We start from the raw sequence: 24494 nt of genomic DNA, 5'->3' as shown, positions 1-24494 counted from the left end.
TTCCAGGCATGCAAGGGAGTTTCAACATAAGAAAGTCAATGTAATACAACACATTAACAAATCCAAAGCTAAAAATCAAATGATCATCTCAACAGATGCTGAAAAAACATTTGACAAAACTCAGCATCCTTTTTTTATGCAATTTCGTTGAGATCTAGTCACATACCATTCAATCATCCAAAGTGTAAAATCAGTTGTGCATTTGTCACAATTTTTCAACATTTTCATCACTCCAAAAAATAAAAATAAAAATAAAATAGAACACCCAAAACATCCCAGACCTCTCCTCCCCCACTGTTACTCATTTACTTTTTGTCCCCATTTATCTACTCATCTGTCCACACACTGGATAGAGGGAATGTGATCCACAAGATTTTCACAATCACACAGTCACACTGTATAAGCTTTATAGTTGTACAGTCATCTTCAAGAATCAAGGATACTGGATTGCAGTTCAACAGTTTCAGGTATTTCCTTCTATCTATACACTAAAAACTAGAAGGGATACCTATATAATACAAAAGAATACCTCCAGAATGACCTCTTGACTCAATTTGAAATCTCCATTTGAAACCTTCAGCCACTGAAACTATTTTGTTTCCTCTTCCCTCTTTTGGTCCAGAAGGCATTCCCAATCCCAAGTCCCATGTTGTCAGGGAGATTTACACCACTGGGACTCATGTCCAAGTAGAAGGGAAGGGAAGTCCACCTGCCAGATTGGCTGAGAGAGGCCACATCTGAGCAATAAGAGGCCTTCTGGGGGTGACTCTTAGGCACAATTATAAATAGGCTTAGCCTCTCCTTTGCAATAACAAGCTTCATAAGGGCAAGCCCCAAGATCAAGGGCTCAGCCTACTAAACTAATAGTCCCCAATGCTTGTGAGACTATCATGACTTCCTCAGGAGGGGACGTTTAATATTTCCACATTTTTCTGTAGGCCATTGTTTAGTATCACACCTGTTATTCCAGGCCAGGAACACCTAGACTCTAAACAACCCGAGGTATTTGGGGAACCTTCAGAGGCTAGATGTGGCAAAGCTCAGAATTACTTCAAGGTCACTTAATCTCTTAGACATTTTGTCTTTGGATGAGTGACATTACTTCTGTCTTTCTAAGCCCCTGAATGGATGTTATAAAATTATAGAACAAAAGAATTTTGGACCTCGGATGTGAGGCGGCTGTGTTTAGTAATCTAGCCCAGTTTCTTCATTTTGAAACAAGAGGAATCAGTTTTAAAGGGCTCAGTAAAAGATGGCAGTAGGGCTGCAGTTAATGTTCATAAGTTTATTTTTTTTTAATTCAGTTTTATTGATACATATTCACATACCATAGTCATCTGTGGAATATAATCAACTGTTCACAGTATCATCATACAGTTGTGCATTCCTCACCCCAATCTATTTTTGAACATTTGAACATTTTCCTTACATCAGAATGAAAATAACAAAAATAGTAAAAAACAAAAGTATAAAAGAACACTCAAGTCATCCCCCCATTTCACCCTATTTTTCATTTAATTTTTGCTCCACTTTTCTACTCATCCATCCATACACTGGATAAAGGGAGTGTGATCCACAAGACTTTCACAATCACACTCTCACCTCATGTAAGCTACATAGTTATACAATCGTCTTCAACACTCAAGGCTACTGGGTTGCAGCTTGATATCACCTGCAACTGCAATACTTCTAGCTATTCCAATATAGCATCATTTTTTGATAAAATCACTTAGAAAGGTAGGAACTGAAGGAAACTTCCTCAATATGATAAAAGGAATACATGAAAAACCACAGCCAGCATAGTACTCAACAGTAAGAGACTGAAAGCTTTCTCCCTAAGATCAGGAATGAGACAAGTATTTCCACTGTCACCACTATTAATGTTGTTCTAGAAGTCCAAGCCAGAGCAATCCTAGCAAGACAAAGAAATAAAAGGCATCCAAATTGGAAAGGAAGAAGTAAAACTGTCATTACTTGCAGATGAAATGACCTGATAATTGGAAAACCCTGAGAAAGTGACAATAGTTTTTGAGCTAATAAATTCAGTAAAGTGGTGGGATACAAGATTAATGTGCAAAAGTCACTAATGTTCCTATTTACTAGAAGTGACCTAACTGAAGAGACACTCAACAAAAAAATTCCATTCACAACAGCAACTAGATAAATCAAGTATCTAGGAATAAAATGAACCAAGACATAAAAGACCTCTACTCAGAAAATTACAAAAATTTACTAATAAAGAAATCAAACAGGACCTAAATAGGTGGAAAGGTATTCCATGTTCATGGATAGGAAGGCTAAACGTCATTATTATGCCAATTTTACCTATATTGGCATCTACAGATCTACAGATTCAATGCAATTCCAACAAAAATCCCAACAACCCACTTTGCAGATTTGCAAAAGGTAGTCATCAAATTTATTTGGAAGGGAAAGGGCCCCCAAATTGCCAAAAACAGCCACAAAAAGAATGAAGGGGAAGGACTTACACCTCCAGACTTTAAAGACTACCATAAAGCCATGGTGATCAAAATAGCAAGGTACTGAAACAAAGATTCACACACTGATCAATGGAATTGAATCAGGAGATCAGAAATAGATCCATGGTCAACTCATTTTTTTTATAAGGTGCCCAAATCCACTGAACTGGGACAGAACAGTCTTTTCAACAAATGGGGCTTGGAAAACTGGATATGCATAATGGGAAACAGGACACCTACCTCACACGCTATACAAAAGTTAACTCTAAGTGGGTCAAAGGCCTCAATATAAGAGACAGTACCATAAAACTCCTAGAAGATAATGTAGGGAAACATCTTCAAGACTAAGAGACAGTAGCTTCTGAAACCTAACTCCCAAAGCATAAGCAATGAAAGAAAAAACAGATAAATGGGAACTTCTCAAAATCAAAAGCTTCTGTGCCACAACGTACTCTGTAAAAGGTGAAGAGGCAGCTAACTCAATGGGAGAAAATATTTGGAAACATATATCTGATAAGAGACTGATATCCAGCAAACATAAAGAAATCTTAACAACTCAACAGTAGTATGAACAGCCCAATTACAAAATGGGCAAAAGATATGAAGATATTTTCCCAAAGAGGAAATATAAATGGCTTAAAAAATACGTGAAAACGTTCACCTTAACTGGCTACTGGGAAAATGCAAATCTAAACCATAATGAGCTAACACTTCACCCTAGTAAGAATGGCTGCCATTAAACAAACAGGAAACTACAAATGCTGGGGAAGATGTGGAGAAACTGGAACTCATTCATTGCTGATAGGAGTGTATAATGGTACAGCCACTGTGGAAGACAGTTTGGCGGTTTCTCAGAACACTAGATATTGAGTTACCCTATGATCCAGCAATTTCATTCTCAGTTTATACCCAGAAGATCTGAAAGCAGTGACATGAACAGACATTTGCAAACCAATGTTCGTAGCAGCATTACTCACAAATGCCAAGAGAAGGAAACAACACAAGAGTCCTTCACTTTATGGAGTGGATAAAAAAATGTATATACATGTGATGGAATATTATGCAGCAATAAGAAGGAACACAGCCCTGAAACATGAGAACATGGATGAACCTTGAAGATATAATGCTGAGTGAAATAAGATGTAAAAGGAGAGATATTGTATATTGTCACTAATATGAACTCCCTGAACACCGTTAAGTGACTGTCTTACAATATAGAATATAGGGAACCTAGAGAAAGACAGAAGCTAGTGAAGAGGGAATGATTACCTAATAGGTACAGGCATGTTAATGAAGGTGAACATAAAGGTATGGGAATGAACAGAAGTGATAATAGTTCATTAACAGAATTACAACTACCAGTGTCTCCCTGAAGGAGAACATGATTGAAAGGGGTTGTTTAAAGGTATGTATCCCACAGATCAGCACTACAAATATAAATAAGTGCTTGCAGTATGTACTTCTAAGATACGACACTGGTACAAAGAGTTAACAACAGAAGGTTATATGGGAAAAACTACCTATAGCATATTATAGACTGTATTTAATAGGAATATGTTACCAGTACCACACTAATACTAGGGATGAATAATTAGGGGCTGATAAGAGCTTAAGGAGTTTTGAGTTATAATTGTTTAACATTGAGAGTGATGATGATTGTACAAGTGAAGATAATGTGAGACACTGTTTATCTTGGACAGCATGCAACTGAAATTAGGAAACCCTTACTTAATAAGACAAGTGTGCCAGTATGAATGCATTATGTCTCCCAAAACACCATTATCTTTGATGTAATCTTGTGTGGGCAGATGTATCAGTGTTGAGTGGATTGTGATTCTTTGAGTGTTTCCACGGAGATGTAACCCATCCAACTGTGGGTGATGACTCTGGACAGTTTCCATGAAGGTGTGGCCCCACCCATTCAGCACGGGTCTTGATTAGTTTACTAGAGCACTATGTAAGCTGAGACAGAAGGAGCAAGCTTGCTACAGTCAAGAGACACTTGGAAGAATGAATGCACAGAAGCTGAGAGAGCAGCAGTAGATGACAGACAGTTTGAAGATGGCCATTGAAAGCAGACTCTTGCTCCAGAGAACCTAAGAGAGGACAAATGCCCCAAGAGCAACTGACAGTGACATTGTGGAGAGAAGCTGTAGCCTAGAGAGGAACATTCTGAGAGAAAGCCATTTTGAAACAAGAACTCTAGAGCAAATCCCAGCTATGTGCCTTCCCAGCTAACAGAGGTTTTCAGGATGCCATTGGTCATACTCCAGTGAAGGTACCCAACTGCTGATGCATTACCTTGGACATTTTATGGCCTTAAGACTGTAACTGTGTAACCAAATAATCCCCCTTTATAAAAGCCAATCCATTTCTCGTGTTTTGCACCCGACCAGCACTAGCAAACTAGAACAGATTTTGGTACCAGAAGTGGGGTGCTGCTGAGTTTGCAAACACCAAACATGTTGGAGTGGCTTTTTAAATGGATAAGGGGAAGATTCTGGAAGAACTGTGAGGAGCTTGATAGAAAGGCCTAAACTGCTTTGAAGAGACTGTGGAAACATAGACTCTAAAGATACTTCAGATAAGGCATTGAGCAGAAATGATCAATGTGTTGCTGCAAACTGGAAGGAAGGTGATCCCTGCTTTAAAGTGGCAATGAATTTGGCAAAATAGAGTCCTGGTTTTGGATGGAAGGCAGACTTTGAAAGCAACAACATGGAATATTTAGCTGATGAGAACCCCAAGCAAAATATAGAAGAAGTAGCCTGGCTTCTACTTGCAGCTTAGCGTAAAATACGAGTGGAGAGAGACAAACTTAGAACTGAACTCTTGGGTTCAAAGAAACCAGAAACTGATGGTTTGGAAAATTCTGGGCTTCCAGGGTGTGGAACCACTGAAGCTATAACCCAAAGTGAGGATTTACCCAAACATGGAACCTGATTGCCATTCCAGTACAAGCCAAGATTGGAGATGGAGTTATCCAGAAACGACTTGTGGAAAGTCCTATTATCTGATGGCTTTGACCCCCATGTGCTTCATGCAAAGCCAATGGAATTTTCACACGCTCTTTATAGACAGAGCTGCTGCAAGTCTGGACTGGAGGAGACAGGCAAGAAACACTGAAGGAAAAATTTCTTCAAACACAGAGCCATGGAGGTTGACGTTTGGAGTCAAGAGGTCTCGGGCTGGGACAGCGGAGTGGCCTACACACGTGGAAAGTGTGAGTTTGCCCCAGAGGTCAAGGGTGGGCCTTCCACTTCAATGTTCAGGAAAGGTGCTGCCACCTCAGTCCTCAAAGAGGATGGAGCACATTCCCAGGGGTCTGGGGAGAGCCTGGACACCACCCCACTGTTCTGAAGGGGTTTAGCATGTGCCCCGGAGATGGAAGGGAATCTGAGTACTGCCCTGATGTTTGAGGAGGGTGGGGTCGAGAAGGTGGTCTCCCCGATGTATGGATATATTGAAGCACTCACCCCAGCATTTGGAGAGGAAACGGCTGCCGCAAAGGCCCTTAAGAAGGGTTAGACTACTGCTCTCTCAAGCCCCAAGGATAAAACATCGTTCTGTTAATGCCTCTTAGGCTTTCAAATCTAACGGAGTTTCTCCTACGGGTTTTAGGAACTGTTTGGTCCTGTTAACCCTGTTTTGCTTTCAGTTTATCCTTAAAGCAATGGGAATGTTTACCCTATGACTGTCCCTCCTTTGTATACTGGAAGTACATAACTTGTTCTAAGTTTCACAGATCCACAGCTGAAGGATAATTATGCCTTAGGACCAACCACACCTGTAACTGATTTTGATGGAATCTTGTACTTAGCTATTGTTGCTGAAATTATTTAAGTTTCTGTGATACTGTGATGGGATTAATCTATTTTGTATACGGAAATATGTTATTTTGGGGTCCAGGGGGAGGAATGTGCCGGTTTGATGTATTATGTCCCCCAAAACACCACTATCTTTGATGTGATTTTGTGTGGGCAGACATATCAGTGTTGGTTAGATTGTGATTGAGTGTTTCCATGCAGATGTGACCCACCCAACTGTGGGTAATGACTCTGACTAGATAGTTCCAGTGGAGGTGTGGCCCCACCCATTCAGCTTGGGCCTTGATTAGTTTACTAGAGCACTATATAAGCTCAGACAGAAAGAGCAAGCTTGCTACAGTCAAGAATGCATAGAAGCTGAGAGAGAAGCACAGCAGATGAGAGACAGTTTGAAGATGGCCATTGAAAGCAGACACTTGCTCTGGAGAAGAAGACAAATGCCCCAAGAGTAACTGAGAGTGACATTGTGGAGAGTAGTCCTGAACATGGACTAGAGAAGCTAGTTTGCTAATGCTGCCGGAATGCAAAACACCAGAGACGGATTGGCTTTTATAAAAGGGGGTTTATTTGGCTACACAGTTACAGTCTTAAGGCCACAAAGAGCCCAAGGTAACACATCAGCAATCAGGTACCTTCACTGGAGGATGGCCAATGGTGTGCGGAAAACCTCTGTTAGCTAGGAAGGCATGTGGCTGGCATCTGCTCCAGAGTTCTGATTTCAAAATGGCTTTCTCCCAGGACATTCCTCTCTAGGCTGCAGTTCCTCAAAAATGTCACTCTTAGTTGCTCTTGGGGTGTTTGTCCTCTCTTAGCTTCTCCAGAGCAAGAGTCTGCTTTCAATGGCTGTCTTCAAATGTCAGTTCCTCTATCAGCTTACATGCATTCTTCAAAGTGTCCCTCTTTGCTGTAGCTCCTCTTCAAAATGTCACTCTCAGCTGCACTGAGTTCCTTCTGTTTGTCAGCTCATTTATATGACTCCAGTGATTTAATTTAGACCCACCCTGAATGGGTGGGGTAACATCTCCATGGAAATTATCCAATCAGAGTCATCACCCATAGTTGGGTGGGGCACATCTCCACAGAAACACTCAAAGAATTACAGTCTAATCAACACTGATACGTCTGCCCATACAAGATTACATCAAAGAAAATGGCACAGCATAACACTTCAAAGTTTGCTCTCTAACTACTTGTTAAATTGTAGTTTAAAAGTTATGACTTTTCTTTATATATTTCACAAAAATGAAAAAAAAATTCCCTACTCACCTGTGGTTGCATTGTCAATAGTTCAGCTGACAATCTTTCTTTGAATTTTCAGTCATAATCAGAGAAGCCATACATGAGCAAAGCTGAGAAAGGAAACAGAAGCCTTCAGACTCAAGTCTTGACCACAATTCCCAGACTCCAAAACCCTTCACATCAGAGTAAACAAGTCCAAGAAACAGGAATATAAAGTGCACTGAAAGAGAAACAGAGAGAGGTCTCCTTTCCCAGGGTGAAGACATAGGAAGTCCTGGTTTCTCTGGCTAATAAGAATGATTTTCTAGCTTTCTATCAGTTAAATTTATAGGATATCATGTTATGAACATAAACACTTCAGAAGCTATATAAAGTTCTTAGAGAAGCTATATAAACTTCTTAGAGAACTTATCCTCACTGTCCATGAGATGCCCAAGTACTTATGTGCCTGGTATCAAACAATAGTATTATTGTTCAGATGTTAAGTTACTCTTAAAAATGTTTAATAACCTCCCATCAGATGTTTTGTAAAACAGCAATAAATTAACCATGGCCATATGAAGTCTTTTGTCACCTACAAAGTTTTTATTCTGATGCTTCCCTGAAAATACTTGCAATCAGCTACAGCTCAAGGTGCTACTTACTGCAATCCATGATATCAGCTAGCTATGGAAATGATAGTTCCTCATTTCTTGCGGTACTCAATAAAAAATGGACAAATACATTTTTATCCCTCTTTCTTTTACCTCTCTACCTTCTTTGACTCTCCCTCCTGCCTTGTGGAAGAAATGTAGATGCCCTTATATAGATAGTGGTGAAGGTGGTAAACACATAAATATGTGACCACACAGAGAACCATTGATTGTTTACTTAGGATGGAATGTGTGGTGTGTGAACAAAACCATCTTTAAAAAAAAAAAAAAGGGTTGATGACAAAACCCCAAGGGCAATATACTGAGTGAAATAAGCCAGACACATAAGGACAAATATTGAAGGGTCTCACTGATAAGAACTAATTATAATATGTAAGCTCATAGACATGAAATATAAGGTACCAAGACATAGGATGAGACTTAAGAATGGGGAACGGTTGCTTAGTATGAGCAGAATGTTCACCTAGGATGAACTCAAATGTTTGGAAATGAACAGAGGTGTCGGTAGCAAGATGTGAGAATAACTAACAGTGCTGAATGGTGTGAGAATGAGGTGGAAAGAGGAAGCTCAGAATCATATATGTCACCAGAAGGAAAGTTGGAGGTCAAAAGATGGGAATGGATAAAACTGAATCCTATGGTGGGCAATGTCCATGATTAACTGTACAGATATTAGAAAACTCTTCCATGAACCAGAACAAATGTATGACAATACAACTAGAAGTTAATAATAGAGGGGCATATAGGGAAGAAATATATACCTACTGCAAAATATATACTACAGTTAGTAGTATTTCAACATTCTTTCATAAACAGTAACAAATGTACTATACCAACACTATGAGTCAAATACTGAGGGGGGTTGGTTAGGGAAATGGGAGGATTCGAGTTTCCTTTTCTTTTTATTTTTCTTTTTTCCATCTTTCACTTTATTTCTTGTCTGGAGTAATGAAAAGTTTCTAAAAATTGAACAAAAATTAAGTGTGGTGATGAATGCACAGCTGTATGAAGGTACCAGGGGCAACTGACTGTATACTTTGGATCTTTGGATAATTGTATGGTATCTGAACAATCCCAACAAAAAACTTAAAAAAAAAAAAAAAAAAGGACAAATAATGTCTTTTCTGCCTCTTTACCCACACCTATGCTTTCCATCAAGATAGAAGCTCACACATAAAGAACTGGGACTGAATATAAAAAAAAAATACTCTTGCAGATTTTCATGCAGAAACAGCCTCTACTTAAACAGCTGAGATTATAGACTTAAAAGTAAACTGTCTAAATTAACTGAAGAAACTGACCTTCCCTAGCCCCAAATTTACCTTTGGTGTTTCAGTTTGCTAAAGCTGCCAGAATGCAAAACACCAGAAATTGGCTCTTATAAATGGGATTTATTAGCTTGCAAATTTAGTTTGAAGGCCATAAAAATATCCAAACTAAGGCACAAGAGGTTACCTTCACTGAAGAAAGGTTGATGACATCCAGAATACCTCTGTCAGCTGGGAAGGCACATGGCTGGCTTCTGCTGGTCCTTTGTTCCCGGGTTTCATGGCTTTTAGCTTCTGATTCCAGTGGCTTTCTCTCTAAGCATCAGTGGGTTCTCACTTAAGTTTCTTTGGGGTAAATTTTGGGCTTCATCTCTTAGCTTAGCATCTCCAAATAACTTTGCATCTTCAAGCTTCTCAGTCTATGTTGGCTCTGAGCTCTCTCTCTCTTCCTGAGCTCTCTTGAAGAGTCCAGTAAACTAATTAAGACCCACCTTGAGCAGAGGGGGTCACATCTCCATGGAAATAATCTAATCAAAAGGTCCCATCCACAACTGGGTGGGTCACATCTCCATGAAAACAACATGTTCAAAAGATCCCACCCACAATAGGTCTGCATCCACAAGAGTGGATTAAAAGAACATAGTCTTTTATGGCATACATTAACAGATTCAAACCACTACATTTGGCAAAGATGATTACTCTTTTTTTTTTTTCCCTTTGTGAAACGCAAACTCTCCCCATATGGAACTGATACAAGCACACCTATGGTTCTGTGAACAAAACTGATGCTGATATCTTATTGCCATATAACCTGTGCTGGTTTGAATGCATTATGTCCCCCCAAACACCATTATCTTTGATGTAATCTTGTATGGGCAGACCTATCAGTGTCAATTAGATTGTAATTGTTTCCATGGAGACATGCGCCACCCAACTGATGAGATAATTTCCATGGAGGCATGGCCCCACCCATTCAGGGTGGGCCTTGATTACTGGAGCAGTACATAAGCTCAGACAGAAGGAGCAAGCTTGCTACAGCTAAGAGGGACAGGTGGAAGAAAGCACAGGAGCTCCAGATGAGAGACAGTTTGAAGACAGCCATCAAAAGCAGACTCTTGCTCCGGAGAAGCTAAGAGAGGTCAAATACCCTAAGTGCAACTAAGAGTGACATTCTTGAGGAACTGCAGCCTAGAGAGGAACATCCTGGGAGAAAGCCATTTTGAAACGAGGACTTTAGAGCAGACACCAGTCACCTGCCTTCCCAGCTAACAGAGGTTTTCTGGACACCATTGGCCATCCTCCAGTGAAGGTACCTGATTGTTGATGTATTACCATGGACACTTTGTGGCCTTAAGACTAAATCTGTAACCAAATAAACCCCCTTTATAAAAGCTGATCCATTTCTGGTGTTTTGCATTCTGGCAGCATTAGCAAACTAGAACATAACCCAAATTCCAAATTCTTAAGGCATTATACCAAAGATTATCTCTAACAGGTGAAGGACACTTTTCCTGACCCACATGACAGATACCTCATTAATCATAATCTGGATTCAGGAGATTGGGCTCCTGCAAATGACACCAACAAAAGACATTCCAAGAACCTCATTAAAAGGGAAACTACCAAGTGCTATGAACTGACACTGCAATTCAATTACATGGGTCTGCATATCTCAATTGAAAAAGACCCCACCAGAGTCAGGGACTTATTTTAACTCTGGGAACTTAATAATTCTGCCAATTTGGATGTATTATGTCCCCCCAAACACCACGTTCTTTGATGCAATCTTGTGGGGTCAGATGTATTAGTGTTGATTAGGTTGGAATGCTTTGTTTCCATGGAGATGTGACTCAACTGTGGGTGAAACATCTGAATTATTTCCATTCAGGGTGGGTCTTGATTTAATCACTGGAGTCCTGTAAAAGAGCTCAGACAGAAGGAGCTTGGTGCTGCAGCCAGAAGAGACATTTTGAAGATAGACACTGAAAGCAGACTTTTCTGATGCTTTAGAAATGCTAGCCCAGAGTTTGCTCCAGAGAAGCTAAGAGAGGACAAAATGTCCCAAGAGCAACAATTTGAAGAATGCACAGGAGCTCAAAGAGGAGCTGGAACACAACATGGGATCAGCAGATGCCAGCCATGTGCCTTCTGAGCTAACAGAAGTTTTCCAGATGCCACTGGTATTCTTCAGTGAAGGTACCATATTGTCGATGCCTTTGTTTGGACACTTTTATGGCCATAGGACTATAACTTTATAACCAAATAAGCCCCCTTTATAAAAGCCAATCCATTTTCTGGTATTATGCATAATAGCATCATTAGCAAACTGGAACAATAATCAAACTAGCCAGGAAGTGAAACAGACCATGTCATGAGGTAGATTACTTTTCCCAAGATGATGGATAAAGTACTCACATAGTCTTTCTCTTACCAATACTTTTAATGCATAAAATTCTTCATGTTCCTATATGCATTGTTCTTGTACTAACCTAGAAAGGCAACACCATTGTCGTCTTCTCCTAGGCCATTTTAAAAGGAGATCCCCTCACAGAATACTGGATTTTTCACTATAAACCCAGATCTATGCACATGCAGGGGACCCCATTCTATCCATAAACAAATTTCTTTCTTGTCACAAATTCTTCGGTCTCTGGATCAAACTGCACCACTTCTTTCATATCAAACACAAATACTAGACCCAAGGTCCTCATTATCCTGCTTTAACCTTCCTTGGACCTATAACATCAGTATAGATACAATTAGCATAGACAATTATACAGATATCATAGAAAAGTTATGAGACCTTACTGCAATTGTGCACATGCCTCCACAAACTACAAGTTACATTAAAAATGTACATCCAATGAAGTCATCAACCTGATGACATAAACAGCTACCAGAAATTTCTCCCCAGAAAATCAACACAATAAAAGGACAATTCTGAATTGTTCAGGAATCTGGAGAAAGACATGGACTGGAGAAAGTCCCTACAAATGCTGAATTGAACACAGAGATAAATATCAGGTAGGCAAATCCCATCCCAGACCACCCAGTTCTCTCCCCTGCCCCTCACTCAGTCTCCCACAGCAGCTGGGATCCGGACACTGGAGACACAGAATATAAATTCTCTCACAGCAATGAGACACACCCACAATTTGGAGACCCAAGGACAGGGGTGGACATTTCAAGTTCCAGGTCAGAGAGGGACAAAGAATCTGAGAAAATGTGGACACAGACTTTTTCCAATCCTGGGTCAGAAAGCCTTTCCCTCACCCATGAGGGAAACTGCAGTGGGAGGCTGGATCCCTGCCTAGGGGGTGGCTGAAAACTGGTACAGCTGGGGGAGTCCTCTGCCACAAATAAAGTGGAGGACATGACTCCATGTTGAGACAGATTTTGGCCAGCAACATGAGGCCACAGGAAACCCAGAGTTTCAGCCTGCCTAGTAAAAGGCAGCCTGGAGGCCAAGGCAAACTGCTTCTGAGGATGACTGAGTTACCAAAAATGGCATCTACTGGGCAGAACGGAAAGTGCAAGGGAACTGAAGGGCTCTTTATAGACTATCAAGACCCAATTTCAGTCCCACTGGAGCTGGTCTAGACACCTGCACAGGAACCCTGCACAGTTTTGGCTTACAAAATATGGACAACCCAACTATTAAAGCAGTGCCTTAATACAAACCAAGGTCTTGCTGACCAGCAAAAAAATAGAAAACCACTGAGAGCCAGCACACTTTTTTGCCCACTTGCAGAAAACTTGCTGTAGTGTCCAGTGCTTACCCCTATCCCTGAGGGAGGCCACTGTGGGAGCCAGGTTTTTGAGGGAAACTGAAGGGCAGTGACAATCTGATAACCGAATGATAAGTGAGACAAGGAACAGGGAGAACAAAGCCAACAAACATGACAACCCTAGGAAAACAGAAAAAAAAAATGACCTCTAGAAAAAACTAAACAAGAAAAGCAAATGTCTAGACATGAGTAAAAAATTATGATTCATATCAGGAAGCACAAAGATATGGCCCAGCAAAAGGAAACACTAACACATCAATAGAGATATAGGAATTGAAACAACTAATTAGAGATGTTCAGACTAATCTAAAATCAATGAGTTGAAGGAAAATGTGACAAAAGAGATGAAGGACATAAAGATGACAGAGTATACATACAGAAGAACCGAAAGCTTGAAAAAACAAACGGCAGAACTTGTGGGAATGAGGGACAAAATAGAAAAAATAAACACAATGGAGACAGACAAAAGCAGATTTGAAAAGGCGGAAGATAATATTAGTGAACTAGAAGACCACACACCTGAAATCCTAGGCACAAAAGAAGATAGGAAAAAGAATGGAAAACATGAGCAGAGTCTCAGGGAAATGAATGACATGAATTACAAAAATGTACATGTTATAGGTGTCCCAGAAGAAGAGAAAAGGGGTAGAAAAAATAATGGAAGTAATCAATGAAACTTTCCCAACTCTTATGAAAAACATAAAATTACAGAACCAAGAAGCTCAATGCACCCCATACAGAATCAATCCAAATAGGCCTACTGAAAGACACTATTCAGATTGTCAAACGTCAAAGACAAGGACAGAATTCTGAAGGCAGCAAGAGAAAGCAATCCATCACATACAGGGGAGGCAAGATAAGACTAAGTGTGGATGTCTCAGTAGAAACCACAGAACCAAGAAGGTCACTGGTAAGATATATTTAAGATACTGAAAGAAAAGCTGCCAATGAAGAATTCTGTATAAGGAAAACTATTCTTCAAAAAGGAGGGAGAGAAAGGAGGAACCTAAGAGGTGACTAGGTGAGACAGAGAAAAAAACACCTCCGTGGAAAACACTGGATAAAAACCCAGAAAGGACCCAGAACACCACTTCCAGAGTAGCACCAGCTGGACAACTTCTGCTAAAGCCACAGGGAACAGGCGTTTGGTGAAACCAGGAGTCTGCATTCTGAAACGAGTGAGTGAGTAGGCTGAATCCCTCGGCCACGCTGCAGTGTGGGGAAATGGTGGGTTGGCGTTGGTAAAAAAAAAAAAAAAAAAGAAGCCCAGGAACAGCTGCACATAAGACAGGAATGGTCTGGACTAACGCCTCGGTGTCTGGGGTGGAGTATACCCCTTCCCAAACCCACTGCTGATTGTCTTGGGTCCAGGGAAGCAAAGGGGAGATGCACAACTTGCAGCCGTCTCCCCAGAGGGCGGGGCTACTCCTGCCCGGCGCCGAACACACAGCACAGAGCCAAGCCAAGAAACCCAGCCTGACAGGGAGTCTTTCCCACAGCACCGCTCACATGACACAATATCAGCCGTGGACAGTGGCCTTGAATACACCCAGGGCTGATCATCCCAGAGATGGGAGAGTGGAGCTGTGTGGAAAGGGGGAAGTTAACGTGTCCCATTCAACCATCATTGAAGAGGGCTGGGAACGCCCCTACACAGCCCAGCGGCCTAAGGCTTCCCTGGAGGCCGGCGCTCACTTGTGACGTGGCACGGCCCTCTCCCCCTCAGCAGAGGTCCTCGAAAAGCACAGCAGGGAGGGGGAAACCACTCAGAAATCCCAGGGAACCTAAGCCAATACCAAGGACTTTTGGGTCAGCAACAGAGAACAGCCTTAAATCTCCGGGAACACCTGGGAGGTTTGATTGTTAAACCTGCCCTTCCTCCCTAACTGCTCAGGCACACGCCCCTCATTGAGGGCAGACAGCACCAACAACACACCCAAATTAAGTGCACCAATTGGACCCCAAAAGAATCAGATCCCCACATACCACAAAGTTGGGGAGAACTGACTTGAGGGGAATAACTGACTCACGGATGCCATCTGCTGGTTAGTTAGAGAAAGTGTATGTCACCAAGCTGCAATTCTAACAAATTAAAGATCAAGTAAAGCAAATGCCAAGAGGCCAAAAACAACAGAAAATCTTAAAGCATATGATAAAACCAGACGACATGGAGAACCCGAACCCAAACACTCAAATCAAAAGATCCGAAGACACACAGTTCCTGGCAGAATTAATCAAAGAACTACAGACAGGCAATGAGAGCATGGCACGGGATATAAACGTCTTGAAGAAGAGCACAGCAGAGAATATAAAAGACATAAAGAAGACCCTAGAAGAGCATAAAGAAGATATTGCAAGAGTAAATAAAAAATTAGTAGATCTTATGGAAATTAAAGAAACTGTAGGCCAAATTAAAAAGACTCTGGCTGGGAAGATGGCGGCATAGAAGGAAGTGGAAGACTTAGTCTCCCCCAGAACAATTCATAAATGAACAAAAAACCAGTAAATAACCTGGAATGGTAGCGGGGAGACAAACGTGACAGTATACTCAACATCCACTGACATGAATTGGGAGGAATGCCCGAGATCACAGCATAAAATCTGTAAGTAAAATTGCGGACCCGCGCTGAGAGCCAAGAACCTAGAGCCGGGAGCCCCTCCCTCACGGAAGCCGCACCGTGCACTTTCTCAGCCCAGCTCCAAGTGAGGTTTTAATAATAACTGCTCAATACAGACAGCGAATCCTCAACAAGCAGACAGAGGCTTTTGGTGACAACTGACCTTGGGAGAATAGGGGGAAATACTCTGTCTCTCGCTCTCTCTCTGTGGAGAAAACCTCAGCTGCTCTCAGCCCACAAGGCGTTGCAGTGAAGACAGCCTCACACATTCTGTATTCTGAAACAAGCTGAGAGCCCCGCGGCACAGCCAAGCGGCCCAGGGCTTCCCTAGAGGGACGGCGCACACTAATGACGTAGTACGGCATCCCCCTCGGCTGAGGGAAGATCGTGGCTGGGAGGGGGGATCCGCTCGGAGAACCCAGGGGCGCTACACCAAGTCCGGTGGTTTAGAGGACACAGAGAGAGAGCTGCCCGTCCTCCCTGGCCACCCGTGCGCGTGCCCCACATTCAGGGCAGGCGACTCCAGCGGCGCGCCCAGGCTGAGCTCTCCAACTGAACACACAAGAATCATTTCCCCTCACTACGCGAAAACTGACTGGAGGGATATAGGTGGCTCACAGACGCCATCTGCTGGTTACTTAGAGAAAGTGTACGTCACCAAACTGTACCTCCGAAAAATTAGATCGATATCCTTTTTTTGATACAACTTGAAAGAACCCTATCAAGCAAAACAAATGCCAAGAGGCCAAAAACAACAGAAAATCTTAATGCATATCATAAAACCAGATGATATGGAGAATCCACCTCCAAACACACAAATCAAGATTTTGGAAGAAACGTTATTCCTCGCAAATTTAATTAAAGAACTACAATCAAAGAATGAAAACATGGCAAAGGATTTAAAGGACATCAAGAGGACCATGGCCCAGGATATAAGCGCCATAAAAAAGACACTAGCAGAGCATAAAGAAGACATTGCAACAGTAAATAAAAAAACAGAAGATCTTATGGAAATAAAAGAAACTGTTGGCCAAATTAAAAACACTCTGGATATTCACAATACAAGACTAGAGGAAGCTGAACATCTCAGTGCCCTAGAAATCCACAGAACAGAAAATGAAAGAACAAAAGAAAGAATGGAGGAAAAAAATCGAAAAAATCGCAATGGATCTCAGGGATACGATAGATAAAATAAAACATCCAAACTTAAGACTCATTGGTGTCCCAGAAGGGGAAGAGAACGGTAAAGGTCTAGAAAGAGTATTCAAAGAAATTGTTGGGGAAAACTTCCCCAACCTTCTACACAATATAAACACACAAAGCATAAATGCCCAGCAAACTCCAAACAGAATAAATCCAAATAAACCCACCCCAAGACATATTCTGATCAGACTCTCAAACACTGAAGAGAAGGAGCAAGTTCTGAAAGCAGCAAGAGAAAAGCAATTCACCACATACAAAGGAAACAATATAAGACTAAGTAGTGACTACTCAGTGGCCACTATGGAGGCGAGAAGGCAGTGGCATGACATATTTAAAATTCTGAGAGAGAAAAATTTCCAGCCAAGAATACTTTATCCAGCAAAACTCTCCTTCAAATTTGAGGGAGAGCTTAAATTTTTCACAGACAAACAAATCCTGAGAGTTTGCCAATAAAAGACCTGCCCTACTTCAGATTCTAAAGGAAGCCCTACCAACAGAGAGACAAAGAAAGGAGAAAGACATATAGACAATTTTAACAGACATATATAGTACCTTACATCCCAAATCACCAGGACACTCATTTTTCTCTAGTGATTACAGATCTTTCTCCAGAAGGAACCATAAGCTGGGACATAAAACAAGCCTTAAGAAATTAAATAAAAAAAAAATTGAATATACTCAAAGAACATTCTCCAAACACAACGCAATACAAATAGAAGTCAATAATTTTTGAACTCCACTATTTACTTCCTACATGATAAAAAAATACACAAACTCTAAGGACAAATCAGTGGTTTTGAACTCAATGTAAAATGTGTAATTTTAGACAACTATATAAAGGTGGGGGAATGAAGGAGTATAGGAACATAGTTTATGTGCCCTATTGAAGTGAAGAGGTATCAAAGAAAAACAAGACTGATAGGGATTTAAGAGGTTAATTTTAAGCCCCACAGTAAACACAAAGAAATTATCAGAGAATATAACCATAGAGATGAAATCAGAGTTTGGGTTAAGAGAAATGGGGGAAGGGGCAATGGGAAGTTAAGAAAGGAGTGTAGGGTTGCTGTTTGAGATGAAGGGAAATTTCTAGCAATGGATGGTGGGAAAGAGAATAACATCATTCTAAATGTGATTAATCCCACTAATGGAAGGCTAAGGAGGGGGTGGAATGGGAAGATTTAGGCTGTATATATATTTCCACAATTGAAAAAAGGAAAAAAAAAAAAAAAAAAAAGACGGGCCAACTAGACGACAACTGAATGCTAAGGATGAACTTGGATGGGATTAGAGGGTGTAGGACAGGTGGCTCGAAGGGACACAGTTGAGACATAAGGAAAAGGAAATACAGAATGTAAGCATTGTATCATTGTTGAATCTCTTATACTTCTTAGCTGTGCTTAATGGAATTACATAAAACAATGTTCTTGTTCATGGGAAGTACATACATGAATTACAGTGTATGTTCAAGGATGTGTGCAGCTAACTCTCATATGTTCAGAAGACAGAGAAATATAGGATGGATGATAGGGAGAGAGGGAGGGAGGGAGGGAAAGAAATAGTGATGTGACAGCATGTTAAAGTTGATGGACTGAGCTCGGGGGAGGGGGGTCAGGGTATGATGAAATTCTGTGTATGGGGCTAGTATTGTTTTTGCAACTATTCATGTAACTTTGAATTTATTTCAAAATAAATTAAAAATAAAATTTAAAAAAAAGACTCTGGATACTCATAATACAAGATTACAGGAAGCTGAACAACAACTCAGCCTCCTCGAGGAGCACAGAACAGAAAATGAAACAACAAAAGAAAGAATGGGGAAAAAAATTGAAAAAATCGAAATGGATCTCAGGGATCCAGCGATGCACCAGCTGGACAAGGTCTGCTAAACCCACAGGGACTGTACACTTGGTGAAACCAGGAGCATGCGTTCTGAAACGAGTAAGCCTGCTGAATATCTGACAGCCATGTTGCAGTGTGGGGAAACCGTGGTTTGGTGTTTGAAGGCAGACTAGTTCTTTTTTAAAAAACCCAAAAGCGGCTGCAGATACTGCAGCAAGAACTGCACAGTGAAGCACAGCAGGAACAGGCTGTGGGAATGCCTCAATATCTGGCATGGAAGATAGTCTTTTGCACACCTGCTGCTAATCGCCTCAGAGCGAGGAAGGCAGAGGTGAGCCAAAAAGGGAAAATAACCACATCCCTTGCAGCCATCTTCCTGGTGGGCTAGGAACGCTACTACCTGGCGCAGGCGCCACACCCCAGAGCTGTACCCAAAACGCAGTGTGACAGGAAGTGTTTCCAGCAACACGCGCACATGCCACAATACTGGACATGGACAATAGCCTTTCATACACCCACACCTAACTGTCCCAGAGCTGGGAAGGCGGAGCTGTGCAAAAAGGGGGAAATTAACATGCCTCATACAGCCCATCCTTACAGCAGGCTTGGAATGCATCCACACAGCCCAGCGGCCCAGAACTTCCCTTGAGGGATGGTGCACACTTGTGATGTAGAACAACCTTCCCTCAGCAGAGGCCCTGGAAGGGGAAAGCTTGGAAGAGGGACCCAGTCAGAAATCCCAGGGATCATACACCAATACCAAGGACTTGTGTGTCAGTGGCAGAGACAATCTGTGGCGAGACTGAAATGAAGGTTTAGACTCTTGCAACAGCCTTAAATCTCCAGGAACACCTGGGAGGTTTGATTATTAAAGCTGCCCTCCCTCCCTAAATGCTCACACGCCCCACATTCAGGGTGGACAGCACCAACAACACACCCAAACTTGGTGCACCAATTGGACCCCACAAGAATCAGACCCCCACACACCACAAAGACAAAGTTGGGGAGAACTGACTTGAGGGGAATAGGTGAATCACAGATGCCATCTGCTGGTTAGCTAGAGAAACTGTACACCACCAAACCGTAGATCTTACAAATTAGAAATTAGTCTTTGAATAATCCCACATATCCTAAAAGAACCCCATCAAGTAAAGCAAATGCAAAGAGGCCAAAAACAACAGAAAAATTTAAAGCATATGAAAAAACCATATGGATAGCCCAAACGCAAACACCCAAATCAAAACATCAGAGGAGACACAGTACTGGGAGCAATTAATCAAAGAACTAAAGACAAACAATGAGAGCATGGCACAGGATATAAAGGACATGAAGAAGAACCTAGAAGAGCATAAAAAAGAAATTGCAAGTGTAAATTAAAAAAAAAAGATGATCTTATGGAAATAACTATTAACCAAATTAAAAAGATTCTGCATACTTAAAGTACAAGACTAGAGGAAGCTGAACAACAAATCAGCGATCTTGAGGGCCACAGAATGGAAAACGAAAGAACAAAAGAAAGAATGGGGGAAAAAATCAAAAAAATCGAAATGAACCCAAGGGATATGACAGATAAAACAAAACGTCCACATGTAAGATTCATTGGTGTCCCAGAAAGGGAAGAGAAGGGTAAAGGTCTAGAAAGAGTATCCAAAGAAATTGTTGGGGAAAAATTCCCAAACCTTCTACACAATATAAACACACAAAGCATAAATGCTCAGTGAACACACCAAATAGAATAAACCCAAAATAAACCCACTCCAAGACATATTCTGATCAGACTGTCAAATACTGAAGAGCAAGTTCTGAAAGCAGCAAGAGAAAAGCAATTCACCACATACAAAGGAAACAACATAAGACTAAGTAATGACTACTCAGCGGCCACCATGGAGGCGAGAAGGCAGTGGCATGACATATTTAAAATCCTGAGAGAGAAAAATTTCCAACGAAGAATACTTATCCAGCAAAGCTCTCCTTCAAATTTAAGGGAGAGCTTAAATTTTTCACAGACAAACAAATGCTGAGAGACTTTGCTAATAAAAGACCTGCCCTACTTCAGATACTTAAGGGAGCCCTACTGACATAAAAACAAAGAAAGGAGAGAGAGATATGGAGAAAGGTTCAGACTAAAGATGTTCAGTACAGGTATGTTAAAGGACATTAAGAGAGAGAAGGGAAAAATATATCTGACAAACATAAACCAAAGGATAAGAAGGATGATTCAAGAAGTGCCTTCACAGTAATAATGCTGAATGTAAATGGATTAAACTACACAATTAAAAGACATAGATCGGCAGAATGGATAAAAAAATATGAACCATCAATATGCTGCATACAAGAAACTCATCTTAGACACTGGGACACAAAGAAACTGAAAGGGAAAGGATGGAAAAATACTTAATGCAAGCTACAGCCAAAAGAAAGCAGGAGTGGCAATATTAATCTCAGATAAAATAGACTTTAAATGCAAGGACGGTATGAGAGACAAGGAAGGCCACTACATACTAATAAAAGGGACAATTCAACAAGAAATAACAATCATAAATGTTTATGCACCCAAGCATGATGCCACAAAATATATGAGACAAACACCGGCAAAACTAAAGGAAGCAATGGATGTTTCCACAATAATTGTGGGAGACTTCAACACATCACTCCCTCCTACCAGACAGAAGACCAAGAAGGAAACTGAAAATCTAAACAGATAAACGAATTTGATTTAACAGACATATATAGACCATTACACCCCGAATCACCAGCATACACATTCTCCTCTAGTGATCATGGAACTTTCTCCAGAGTAGGCCATTTGCTGGGACATAAAACAAGCCTCAATAGATTTAAACAAATTGAAATTATTCAAAGCACATTCTCTGACCACAGTGGAATACAATTAGAAGTCAATAACCATCAGACACTTATAAAATTCACGAACACCTGGAAGTTAAAGAACACACTCCTAAAATAAATGATTTATAATGTAGAATGTAGGGGAACTAACAATGGAGAGCAATTAATGAAGGGGGAACAATAACCCAATAAGAACAGACAAGCTATTGTAGGTAAATTTAATGTTCTGGGAATGCCCAGGAATGACTATGGTTTGTTGAGTTCTGATGGGTATGGTAGGAACAAGTTCACAGAAATGTTACTATATTAGGTTATTTTCTTGGGGTAGAGTAGGAACATGTTGGACTTCCTTGTTATGATTGGTTTGAAATGTTTTTTTTAACTGCATGTTTTTTTTAATTTTTGATACAGTTGATTTAAAAAAAGTCAATTAAAAAAAAAACAATGAAAAAAATAAGCAAAGCCCCCTAGAGGAGCTGGTGTAGAATGCAGGGGTGTTGGGCTTCCCCACCTCAATGGTTCCTGATGTGCTCACAGGCATAGGGTACTGGTGCTTTGATAGGCTGAGCCCTCTACCACAGGACTTGCCCTTGGGAAGACTATTGCTGCAAAGGAGAGGCTAGGCCTCCCTATAATTGTGCCTAAGAGCCTCCTCCCAAATGCCTCTGTTGCTCAGATGTGGCCCTCTCTCTCTAGCTAAGCCAACTTGGCAGGTGATATCTCTGCCCTCCCTGCTACGTGGGATCTGACACCCAGGGGAGTGAATCCCACTGGCAACATGGAATATGACTCCCAGGGAGGAATCTAGACCCAGCATCGTGAGAACATCTTGACCAAAAGGGGGAGGAGAAAGGAAATGAAATAAGCTTCAGTGGCAGACAGATTCAAAAGGAGCTGAGAGGTCACTCTGGCGGGCACTCTTATGCACAATATAGACAAACCTTTTTATGTTCTAATGAATTGGAATAGCTAGCAGTAAATACCTGAAAGTATCAAACTATAACCCAGAACCCATGAATCTTGAAGACAATTGTATAAAAATGTAGATTATGAGGGACAATGTGACTGGGAAAGCCATATAGACCATACTCACCTTTGTCTTGTTTATGGATGGATGAGTAGAAAAATGGGGGAAGAAAAAAAAAAAGGCACCCAGTGTTCTTTTTTACTTTAATGTTCTGTTTCACTTTAATTTTTATTCTTATTATTTTTGTGTGTGTGGTAACAAAAATGTCAAAAATTAATTCTGGTGATGGATGAACAACTATATAATGGTACTGTAAACAACTGAATGTATGCTTTGTTTTGTATGACTGCATGGAATGTGAATATATCTCAATAAATACAAATTTAAAAAAAAAGAGGGAGTTTAAACAACTTAAAGTTAAACAGACACTGAAGAGTGCTTCTGAAGAAGAAACATGTTCTCCAAGAAATAATAAAGGGAGCACTAGACAGATAGGAAAGGACAGGAAAGAGAGGTTCAGAGAAGAGTACAGAAATGAAAATTAGCATTAATAGGGGAAAAATAGATAAAATCCAAAAGACAAAATGATTGAAGAAAGTACTGCCTTTACAGTAATAACATTAAATTAATGTATTAAAATCACCAATCAAAAGACATAGATAGGGAGAATGGATTAAAAAAATAGGATCCATCTATATGCTATCTAGAAGAGACTCACTTGAGACCCAAGTACAAAAACAGGTTGAAAGTTAAAGGCTGGAAAAAGATATTTCATGCAAACAACCAGAAAAGAGCAAAGGAAGCTATACAAATAGACAAATTAGACTTCAAGTGTAAAACAATTAAAAGAGACAAAGAAGGACACTATGTATTAATAAGTAGGATAATTCATCAAAGACATAGCAATCATAAGTATCTTTGCAAAGAGCCAAAGTGCTCCAAAATACATGAGACAAATACTGACATTAATAAAGGGAGAAGTGGACACTTCTACAGTAGTAGTTGGAGACTTCAATATGCCACTCTCATCAATGGATAGAACATCTAGACAGAGAAGCAATAAAGCAACAGAGATTGTGAATAATATAATAAATATGATAAATGAACTAGACTTAACCAACATTTACAGAACATTACACCCAACAACAGCAGGATATACACTTTTCTCAAGTACTCATGGATCATTCTCCAGGACAGACCACATACTGAATCACAAAATAGGTCCCAATAAATTTAAAAAGCTCAAAATTATGCAAGGCCCTTTCTCATACTATAATGGAATGAAGTTGGAAATCAATAACAAGCAGAAGGCTGGAAAATTCAAATATATGAAGGCTAAACAAAACACCTAACCAACCAATAGGTCAAGGAAGAAATTTCAAGAGAAATCAGTCATTATCTCTACACAAATTAAAATGACAACACAACATATCAAAATTCATGGGATGCAGCAAAGGCAGTGATGAGAAAGAAAGTTATTGCCCTAAATGCCTATATCAAAAAAGAAGTACAAAAATCAAGGAATTAACTGCTAACCTGGAGGAACTAGAGAAAGAACAGCAAACCAACCCAAAAGGAAACACAAGGTAAAAAGTAACAAAGATTAGAGCAGAAGTAAATGAAATTGAGAATATGAAAACAATAATCAACAAAATCAGAAGTTGGTTCTTCGAGAAAATCAATAAAACTGATGGACCCTTACCTAGGCTGACAAGAAAAAAGGGAGAGGATGCAGATAAATAAAATCAGAATGGGAGGGAGGACA

General features: G+C 40.5%; 1 protein-coding gene across 3 annotated transcripts in view; it reads right to left on the bottom strand.

Annotated features, from left to right (window-relative positions):
• The window catches only part of LOC119534686 (zinc finger protein 596-like), a 176059-nt gene that overhangs the window by 16497 nt on the left and 135068 nt on the right, over nt 1-24494 (bottom strand). For 2 of the 3 annotated variants that reach the window (XM_037837318.1, XM_037837316.1), the window contains exon 2: nt 7574-7656. In XM_037837318.1, coding sequence (XP_037693246.1) covers nt 7574-7585 — 12 coding nt within the window. In that variant the 5' untranslated portion in view covers nt 7586-7656. Of the gene's footprint in view, nt 1-7573; nt 7841-24494 lie in introns of those variants that run through there. The other variant, XM_037837317.1, reaches the window with a different exon arrangement.

This window comes from Choloepus didactylus, chromosome 5, assembly GCF_015220235.1.
Source record: "Choloepus didactylus isolate mChoDid1 chromosome 5, mChoDid1.pri, whole genome shotgun sequence".
In the NCBI taxonomy this organism is placed as follows: Eukaryota; Metazoa; Chordata; class Mammalia; order Pilosa; family Megalonychidae; genus Choloepus; species Choloepus didactylus.
The sequence above is the reverse complement of the archived record's forward strand: the minus strand, read 5'-3'. Positions and strand labels throughout refer to the sequence as shown.